The sequence below is a fragment of the Wasmannia auropunctata genome, unplaced genomic scaffold, assembly GCF_000956235.1.
Source record: "Wasmannia auropunctata unplaced genomic scaffold, wasmannia.A_1.0 LD335994.1, whole genome shotgun sequence".
NCBI lineage: Eukaryota > Metazoa > Arthropoda > Insecta > Hymenoptera > Formicidae > Wasmannia > Wasmannia auropunctata.
The window spans coordinates 462,151-472,250 of record NW_012026896.1 but is presented as its reverse complement, the minus strand read 5'-3'; the positions used below and the strand labels follow the sequence as shown (position 1 = coordinate 472,250).

Sequence of the window (10,100 nt, the reverse complement as noted above, 5' to 3'; positions counted from 1 at the left end):
TGTGAATCGAACGTTTATATCGACCTCTCGCTTTCCATCGCACACACATCGCCGGCCGTCCTTCCTTAACGCGCGACGATGTTTTGCTGACAAGTATAACCGGTGACTTAAGCCGGCCTCGTAGTCAACATCAATCTTGCGATCCAAAAACTACTAAGAACACTTTACTTCAGTAGAAGTAGCATCCGAGATTCGTACGAGTGATCATCTCGGCTTATTTGTGCGTAACTTGTGATAGTACTTTACTTTGCTCAACGCAATTAGCAGCCTTGGAATCTTGTTGGTAAGTATCTCTTGTTGTACGATTTGAAGATTTAAACTTTCTTGTATTTTTCCGTTAGTATTTTATTGACAACAAAAATTACTTTGTTAATATGTCATGTATATATATATACAATATATGTACCTCTTAATTGAAGTAATGTCGCTAAAGCATATCAATATACAAAACAAAATTGTCCGGTAAAAAAAAACTCACGCCTCATGGAATTTTAATATTAAAATCGAGTATGACGAGTATATCGTCTTTACGAACGGCGATTGCTAAATGTAACAATTAAATACTCGCGGTCGGTATTGATCCTCTCCCGTGTAGCTTCCATAATCTGAGAGGACTACGTCAACGATAAAACTGACATACGCGCTTCGCATTCTGATTGACTGTCTCTCCGCCTCCAGGCGCATCCTCTCCCGATGATTAGCTGTGCCCCGCACCGAATCGATTGCTCCACGCAGCATCGCGAGTTTCCCGAAACTAACTTTGAGCGATATCAAATACCGCGTAATTCATCATTTCCACGTCTTTATTGAGTTCCAGCAGTGACAATCGGAAGCGCTGAAGCGATTAGCAGTAAACGCGCGTAATCGCGTTACTCCAAAATCGATTAATATTCATGTCACCGCTGAATAATAACGCGTACCTTTCTATTTTCTGTATTTTTTTTTTTTAATACGATATTGGTATCATCGATTGAGAACTCAGATTTAACTTGACCATTTTTTTTTGCGTGCAGATCAAAATGATGAAGAAATCGGCGGAGCAGGAGGGAGGCATGGGTTTCAAGGACAAACAGAAAGCGTTGGATACGCTGAAGCTCTTGGACGGCCGCGATATCAGTTATCAGTACCACGTAATCACGAGCTTCGTCAGTCGCGCGAAGAGAACGCTCCAGATCACGCGGGACGAGGAGAAGCTGGCGAATCTGCGCGACGCCCTAAAGATCTTCGAGGACTGGCTGACGAATTACAAGGAGAATAATCGAGGGAAGGAGAACCTCGCGTATCTGTCGATCGAGACGATCAAGGCGTTTCGCAGCCTTGCGAAGAAGTACGACGTGTGGGACGATGGGTTCTTCAGGTGAGAGAGAAACTGTCGGCAAAGGCGCTTTTCGACTGATATCGATTTTTTCTGTTAGGGCGTACAAGGGCGAGAAGGGCGAGTACAAGAGCCTTCGGGACGTGAAAGTTCCCAACGGCGACACCACGTGGGACATCGAGAGGAACAGGCGACTGAAGGAGATCATCGGCAGGATCAAGGACGAGCACGTCCAGTGGTACGAGACGGACGCGGGCGATTTTCGGGGACTGCCGACAAAGGAACACGCGCGATGCATCGTGCTCGGGTACAGTCCCGATTCCACAAAGCTGAAAAAGCTGGCGGTTCAAGCGCGCGAAAAATTCGACGATGACGATGACGACATGGACGTTGAGCAAGAACGAAAAGGCGCTAAAAGAACTCACGATAACAGCTCGTTGAGCAGCGATAGCGATAGCGAGCCAGAGAAAAAGTGCCCGAGACGTTCGTCGGAAACTGAAGGAAAGAACGAGCGAAACGAAAAGACGGAGAGCGCGCTGGGTTTTAAGGACAAGGAGAAAGCCTTGCGAAGCATCAAGTCCTTGGAGGGCAGAGACGTAGCCTATCAGTTTCATGCGATCAGCGGGCTGGTGAAGCGTGCCGAGAGGGTGATATCGTGCACGAAGGATGAGCAGAAGATCCGGAACATGCGGGAGGCTGTCGAGGTCTTCGAGAAATGGATCACCGAGTATAACGTGAACGGCCGATCGAAGGAGAACTTCAATTATCTGACGATCGACATCGTGCGGGCCTTTAAACGTCTGGCCGAGCGATACGGCATCGAAGACAGCGGCTTCCTCAAGTGAGTTTTTTTTTAATAAAAAAAAGATCGAATTTTATTAATGAGATATTGTCGTGTATTTTGATTTTACAGAGTCTACGAGGAGGTGGACGGTGACTACAAGAAACTCAGATCTGTCCGATTTCCGGAGACGGACGTTACGTGGGACGTGAAGAGGAACGAACACCTGCGCGAGCTGGTGAATCACATAAAGGAGAAGCACGTTCAGTGGTTCGACACGGACGCCAAATTCCGAGGTCTGCCCACAGCGGAGCACACCCGTTGTATCATGTGGGGCTTCAGCCACGACGTCGTCAAGCTGAAGAAGCTCCTGCCCGCGTTAAGCGAGAAACTCGAACCCGCTGACTAATGTTGCGATTTAATAAATCTGCTGGATCGGCTTGAAAATCGACAACGCTTTTGCGATTATATGCGCGCGTGTAAAAAAAGTAAGGGAAAAAAACATTGTTGCACATTATTATTTTTTAGAGCATATCGTACATTTAAGCGTTTTACTATAATGGTAAATATATTTTATATATGTATAGTCGTAGAAGAGATAAACGAACTTAGATCATTGTTTTAAAAAATTTGTGGTACTCCACAGATAGAGAATTAATTAAATTTAAAAGCATATAAGTCTAATTGTAACCAAAAAGAAAAGAGATTATTTGTTATACAGGCATATATACATTGCATACATGTGTATGAAATTTTATATACATCTATATGAAATTTTTCTTGTATTCACGTGACGTTTTCAGTGACGTCAGAGAGAAGCGTGAAAGCGAATCGAATCCCCGCATACTAGCGCAGTCATCAGTAATCTTTATTAACAATTTATTAAAGGAATAATTGATTGAAAGTATTTTTGCGCGTTACCGCGTTATCGTGTTAACTAAAAAAAATAGCAATTAGTTTGTAATTCGTTTGTGTACGTGTGTAAAGAGCTAACGCTTAAAATAATAGAAAAAATAGTAAGAATTAAACAACTTGGGTGGCGAGAGTGTGACGCCACTTCTTTCAGGAGGCGGTAAATTAAAATTTCGTTCCATAAAATATGCAAAGAGTTCCCTTACATAGTTAAAATTATAGCCTAAATTCTAACATAAAATGAATCATTTAAAGTATTTAAACTTACAATTTAATTATAAATTGCGAGGCGATTGGCATTGGCCTTGGCGTAACAGGCACTAATTATTATATTATTCTTTACACAGTAACATTCAATATCGCGTAGCGGCGCCATTCTTTCTGTGTCATAATCTTATCCTTCGGAACATGATTGTTAATTAAAACTCTCTCACCAATAAATGTAGCACGGACACGCACCACATTTTATCGACAATGTCTGATGTAGCCCAGACTCGAACATCCATTTTCGATGTTCTATCTGAGATGTCACTACCAACAAAAAAAAAATACATGAGCGCATGCGCGACAACCTTGCCGAACAGATGACCCATAATTTTCCATGGTTTTTACTCGGATAATTTCACAATCACGAAATTGTGAATGATAATGAAATTGCGGTAAGGAACACTGCAAATTGAACACTGCAAAACGCGATAAAAGGACGGAACATGTCAATTATGTTGTAAACGTTAAAAGGTTCCCTCCGAGAAAACAGAGGCGAACGTCAAGGAGATTGGAGTAATCCGGAGTAAATCATCGTGAATACGTGCATTACATCATTGTAAGTAACGACAGACTTTTCGTGAATGACTTGCACCTTTTTGCGCGATTGCTTGGCCACAACAATGCCGATATCTTTATAATAACATATGTTGATGTCGGTAGTAATCACGTTAAATGACTTGTCTCTATAATCTCTATGTAATTACTCGACGTTGCTCCAATTTGTTAGTCATGAATATTTTTACGAGCACTGACGAGAATTCAAACATTGTTGCACATTTGCTAATTAACAATAACTGTAATAAGAAAGTGCAGGTATGCTTGTGTGAACTTGTGTTTCGGAGCAACGGGAAGAATTTCGGAGCAACGGGAAGAATTTCGGAGCAACGAGTTGCTCCGATGTTGTGACATTACATCTCGTTCACAATTACTATGTCTTGAACGTTATTGAATTTTTTTTCGTTAATTTCATCGTTTTACGTGTGTACAAATTCGTTAAATCCGATAAATTCTCCCCGAAAAGGATTATTTTATAATTTTTGTTGTCGAATCGATCGACTCCGAAATAATGCTTTGTCTTGCAATTAATTATAACAGAATTTGTTAAAAACATTTCTCGAAATAGTGCCAAAAAGACGTCTTTCATCCATAGCATTAAAATTAAAATTTAATTGTACAAAGTATATGTATTATACAATTTATACGAACATATAATTTGAACAGCTTTCTTTTCTTTGAGGTTAAGCTAACCTAATCTAACTTTCTGATTGTACTCCCAATTCACTGACTTTATTCAAATAATCAAAAATTACGAACTTTACAGACTCGCAGAATTTTGGGCGTTAATGTTTATAAGACATCGATGAGATATGCGGCATCAAGTTAGATCAAATCCTCCGCGAGTCTCTCTACTTGACCCATCAGTCGCTACGAGCTACGATATCTGCCCACATACGAGAGATGTCCACGGTGGAGGCAACACCGTTCATCCGCACCATCGAGTGGGACATGATGGACAAGACCAAATTCTTCCCGCTCAGCATGCTGTCCTCGTTCTCGGTCAGGTGTTGCCTGTACCCCCTGACAGTGATCAAGACTCGCCTTCAAGTGCAAAGGCAAAATCACATGTACAATGGTAGCGCAAATTAAAAATTTCTATGTACATCAACACTTTACAGAGGGGAAAAATAACCTTCCCCTCCAATTATTATTATACAATGCATTATACAATGTCTTCTACTCCGCAGGCATGATAGACGCGTGTAAAAAAATTTACAAGGTAGAAGGTGTTTCGGGCCTCTATCGGGGCTTCTGGATAAGCTCCATTCAAATCGTCTCCGGGGTGTTTTACGTATCGACCTACGAGGGGGTGCGTCACTTGCTCAGGCAGGACACATCCCTTGGACGCGTGGACTCAAAGGTCAAAGCGTTGATCGCCGGCGGTGCCGCGAGTTTAGTCGGGCAAACGATAGTCGTTCCCTTTGACGTTCTCAGCCAGCATCTAATGGTCCTCGGGATAAATAACACCAAGCACGGAAGGGTGCATGTAGATAAAGTGAGTGACGAAATTTCTATAAAATTCTCTACATTTTCGACTCACTTGAGACACTAATCCCGGAATGTCTCCTACAGATGGGAATGAATCCGTTAGGCTTGACCCTTGAACCCGGAAAGACTCGCGCGCAAATCTCCGCGGAGATAATAAGATTAATTTATCAGAGGGATGGTTACCGCGGTTTCTACCGAGGGTACATGGCGTCCTTGTGCGCGTATGTACCCAACAGCGCCCTTTGGTGGGGATTGTATACGGTTTATCAAGGTATTGTACTTTGTACTTTGACCATTCAGATTATCTCTCAGACTGTGTGACGTCAGAAACGAGAAAAATTCACAATAAAAATTCTTGGAAAATATATATTTGAGTAGAAATATTTTTTAATAAAACAACATTTGTCAATCAATAAAACAGACTTATAAAATGTACACAAAATGATATTTTCATTTCAAGGAGAAATTAAATCACGTTGAAATATATTTCTATTTTAATATATTTTTCAAGAATTTTTATTGTGTATTTTCTCGCTGAGATAATAATAGTGATAAATAAAAATATGAGCCTTTCAAATAAAAAAAGATTGATAATGCTATTATATTCTCTTCTCCGCAGACGAGCTTATAAGATTACTTCCGAGCTGGTTCTCGCACTTGTGCATACAGGCGATGGCGGGCACGCTCGGGGGTTTCACGACCACGATAATCACGAATCCCCTGGACATCGTGCGGGCGAGATTGCAGGTGCAACGACTGGACAGTATGCTCAGTGCGTTTAGGATACTGTGGATCGAGGAAGGACTACACATGTTTACCAAAGGCCTCTCCGCGAGGCTCGTACAATCCGCTTGCTTTAGCTTCTCGATTATCCTAGGTTACGAAACTATCAAGAGAGTGAGCATAACCGAAGAGTACAAGAGTTACATTCGGTGGTGAGCTGCACAGATCGCTATTACGATTAATTTTTACGCGGAACGGAATCGCGCACGGGTTCCGTCCGCGACTTTTTATACGACTGCGACGCGCCTTTCAATATGTGCGCGTGTGCGTGTCACTTTTTACACATCAAGGGAAAGACCGTTACAATTTAATCGACACACTAGCGAGGGTGAGGAAAAATTCTGTAGCTTCTTCAGTTCTTCTACAAAAAGTTACCTAAGTTAATTTTCTTCGGCTATGGAAGTGCTAAGTTATGTTAGATTTTTTTTAGCGTAATGGAAGCTATTCTTTCGTTATATGAACAAAAAAAAGAGTAATATAATTGAATAATTGTATCATCCGTCATCCGTTTCGCGTCATTGCCGTAACTCGCGCACCGCACACTCCGAAAAGACACATGCGTTAGTAACTATAAAGATGATAACTATACAAGTTTTATATGTAGAATTAATGTACATAGCTGAATAAATTTGTATATAGTTAAATAAACTATCTTATAGTTGCAATAACTATAAAATAATTAATTTGACTATATGGCGAGAAAAATTAATTCTATTATAAAACATTATAAAACTTGTACAGTTGTTACGTTAGCAATTGCCATCATTATGTCCTTTTCGAGGATAATTTGTTACGTCACTCAATCACGTAGAGAGGAAACTTTACATATACTTCGATGTACATAAAACAATAGTGAAAAATGACGGCAACTAGGCGAGTATTTGTAAATGTAATAATAAAAGCGCATTTTTTGTACGCTAGCATCACGTGTCAGATGGAGTACAAACTTCGTAACATGTGTTAGATATGTTACTGTGATACAAACTGCGTTCTACTCGCACTTTAGGAAGACGGCCGGTATCTTAGACGCGCGCGCGTCCGTTTACAAGTGTTACGATATAGATGATCCTAGTCAGACATGGGCATGCAACGTGCGTGTAACGTGTATCGGCCGCCTTGAAAGTACGGATAGAACGTAATACCTGAATCGAGCGGATTATACTGGTTCGCTGAAATATCGGTAGAGAGGATATGCCGCAAAGATGTAAGGAATAATGACTGTTTAATATTTCCACCTACATTATACACTGTATATACAGCAAAATTGTGAGAATCCCCCTCCGAGAACTCCTTGTGAGAACGTTAATAAATTTTATTGGCTATATTAAATCGTGCGTGACTGCTCGTTTCCTGCCTCAAGACGGACCCGACCGGCTTGTACCTCTAATTGTAAGCATAATAACCCGCGTGTGTAGACAGCCTTGATTATTACCCACGGAAGACTGAAACTCGCTTTCTCGGTCGCGGGCGTGAAGCAAATTAGCGTATCGCGCTACGAAAATTAATTCGCCCGACATGCAAATCGGGAAGGGATCGAGATTGAGCGGAGCGTACAGGTAGAACAAAGACTGGCGGCGGCGCGGCGCGGCGCGTTCAAGTTCCTACGGACGTGAGCGGATGCATCGATTGGCATGCATCGCGGGAGATCGATCTGACATCTCCCTCAACTCCGACTAGACGCCAGATCGACGTTGCTGATTTTCTATATGCCGGCTCTCACATAACAGAGATACATGAATTATTCCAGGGCCGAAGTAACACGCCCGTCGTGCGATTAATCGAATCCAAGCGAAGCAGGTCTTCGTTTACCAACTGGGTAGGCGATGGATGCGAAACTCGTAATTGCATAATCGCTATCGTGTGACCTATGAAATATCGGAAATAAAATACTGGCCGCACCGGAAACCGATCTCTTGTTGCGATTCCTGCCCGTTTAATTGCTATTGATTGTTATATATATATATATATATATATATATATATATATATATATATATATGGCGATCAGAGCAAATTAATCGGAGATAATAAAAATATTAATAATTATCGCTTGCAGTTCAAATGTAAACGATTTATCATTTTCATCAGTTATATTTACATTTTTAGCGCGCGGTGAATCGCATGTATTTTAAATCGGTGCGTACACGCACGAGCACGTGGCTCTGGAATGATACATTTTTATCTGCAAAGTCGTATAGCCATCTGCCGCTGCATTAACGCATTTAATGCAACTTTGTGCGGCTCGCGTTTTCCTTATCTATAGAGCGAACTTATCACCCAATTTTCCACGCGCGGAGTAGTTTGTTTTCTTACACCGATAAATCCTCGGTATATCGCACTCTCATCGCTAGACGCCCGTGTACAATTTATTAAATTAAGTGTGAATGCGCATTTTAAACTTTTTCCACTCCCTGAAAAGATTATATTTTCCGTTGTCGCTATATAAATCTGGGCCGCACACATGGTGCGTAATTGAATATGAACAGCGCATGCCGACCGTAAGCCTGCACTATTACAGCCGAGTAAACGTCAAACGGAGAAACCGTGCGCGTTCGCCGCACGGTTTCCTATTTCCAGCGAGATCAAACATTTCGTGGATCGGGCGCAAAGCGCGGCGAAAGGGAGGGGAAGGGGGAAAGAGAATATTATTCGGAGAACGATGTACACACCAAACGAACGTCTCTCCTTCGTTCTTTGAGGAATCGTCGGTAGCGCGTCGAGGCGAGTCTAAAAAGGGGATCGGCCGCGCAACGGATCTTTTTCATCCCCCGCGAGGACATTAAAGCGAGAATCTTTCTTTTCGTCTACACGATTTCTAAATGCCACCCGTTGGTCAGAGGCTGGAGGGAGGGAGAAGAAGGCTCCCCCTCGTCTCGCGCTTTATGCCATCGTAAAAAACTCTCGGGCGAATATTCGGCAATTTTTCTCGAGGGAGGATATACGCGCGGCGAAAATATCTCCCACTTCGCGCTTGAATTTAAGTAACACGAGGAGAATAAGATTGCTTCGCGCGTTTCGCACGGCTTATAACTCTCGCGCTTCTTTGTGGGGCGAAAAGAAGAAAAGGAAGCAACTCGAAGAGGGGACTCGTGACTAAAGGAATTTGGAGGCGAAAGAGGGAGAGAGAGAAAGACGGGGACCAGTTGTTCCGTCCAAGTCGTTAAACCGAAATTTTCAAAGGTACGCGTTCAGGAAGGAGGAAAATACGAAACGCGCACACGCGCTCTCTCTCATTAGTGACGTTCGTCAGTCATCTCTCCTGGTACACCCGAGAAGCCTCTTTTCCCGGCTTCTCCTCCTTGCTTCATTTTCTAAGGACTATTCTCGCTTCCCTCATTATGTTCCGTTCGCCACGGGCAAAACGAGCACGATGATACGTGGAAGAGAATAGCTCGCGCGCGGGGAACGACGACCTTACGCGCTGAAATGTCGCTACGGCATAATGTACTTAAAGTGTTCGTATATTATTAGTCTTCTAGCTTCTACTTAAATAGTTTTACGCGTGAAAAAAGATTAACAAAATTCAACAGGGTGGCATCTTAAATCGAGATATATTGCTGAAGTCTAAATAACTTTAACACATGACTTTGATCATAACTATAAAGCACTCACAAAATTGATGTAAACGTTTTACGACTAACAAAAAATAAATTAAAAAACAATTTTGTCAAAAAGTCAAATTAAATTTCTAATCACAATTTCTAATTCACTTTTAATATTCCGTTTAATATCCTTCTTTTGGCTTTTACTGTGTTTTCCGAGAAAATGCAATAAATTGAGTGCTTTATACACGGAGAGAATTTCCTTTTAAAATTTACCCTGAAAATCATATTAATCGTAGGACAACATAGTATTTCGATAAATTTTATATGATTTTTCTCTGTGTTTTACTGTGCACTATAATAAATTTGTTGTAGTATATATTTTAAAAAAATAGTGAAAATTACATAAAATTCGAAATACTATATTGTTCTACGATTAACATGATTTTCAAGGT

The 10,100-nt window shown here is 41.5% G+C and overlaps 2 protein-coding genes across 5 annotated transcripts; both read left to right on the top strand.

Annotated features, from left to right (window-relative positions):
- The first annotated feature begins 25 nt into the window (after nt 1–25).
- LOC105453808 lies at nt 26–3,189 on the top strand. Its single transcript, XM_011696016.1, has 4 exons — nt 26–283; nt 1,014–1,357; nt 1,416–2,156; nt 2,229–3,189. The coding sequence occupies exons 2-4, from the start codon at nt 1,020–1,022 to the stop codon at nt 2,503–2,505; spliced, it is 1,356 nt and encodes a 451-aa protein (XP_011694318.1). The 5' UTR covers nt 26–283; nt 1,014–1,019; the 3' UTR covers nt 2,506–3,189.
- A 352-nt stretch (nt 3,190–3,541) lies between these two features.
- Nucleotides 3,542–7,433, top strand: LOC105453806 (solute carrier family 25 member 44). Of its 4 annotated transcripts, none has more exons than XM_011696012.1 (5): nt 3,542–3,831; nt 4,597–4,908; nt 5,021–5,328; nt 5,406–5,592; nt 5,941–7,433. In XM_011696012.1, exons 2-5 carry the CDS (start codon nt 4,734–4,736, stop codon nt 6,258–6,260), a joined length of 990 nt encoding a protein of 329 aa, XP_011694314.1. In that variant the 5' UTR covers nt 3,542–3,831; nt 4,597–4,733; the 3' UTR covers nt 6,261–7,433. The 4 variants fall into 4 exon arrangements, with proteins under 4 accessions (XP_011694314.1, XP_011694315.1, XP_011694317.1 ...); XM_011696013.1 differs by lacking the exon at nt 3,542–3,831 and adding an exon at nt 3,878–4,088; XM_011696015.1 differs by lacking the exon at nt 3,542–3,831 and adding an exon at nt 4,108–4,253.
- The last annotated feature ends 2,667 nt before the right edge of the window (nt 7,434–10,100 follow it).

Bases quoted from the DNA above. Each gene is read 5' to 3' on its own strand.
- LOC105453808 (XM_011696016.1), top strand. From the start codon at position 1,020: ATGATGAAGAAATCGGCGGAGCAGGAGGGAGGCATGGGTTTCAAGGAC. The intron at 1,358-1,415 runs GTGAGAGAGAAA...TTTTTCTGTTAG, and splicing joins TGGGACGATGGGTTCTTCAG to GGCGTACAAGGGCGAGAAGG. The intron at 2,157-2,228 runs GTGAGTTTTTTT...TTGATTTTACAG, and splicing joins GAAGACAGCGGCTTCCTCAA to AGTCTACGAGGAGGTGGACG.
- LOC105453806 (XM_011696012.1), top strand. From the start codon at position 4,734: ATGTCCACGGTGGAGGCAACACCGTTCATCCGCACCATCGAGTGGGAC. The intron at 4,909-5,020 runs GTAGCGCAAATT...TCTACTCCGCAG, and splicing joins GCAAAATCACATGTACAATG to GCATGATAGACGCGTGTAAA. The intron at 5,593-5,940 runs GTATTGTACTTT...TCTTCTCCGCAG, and splicing joins ATTGTATACGGTTTATCAAG to ACGAGCTTATAAGATTACTT.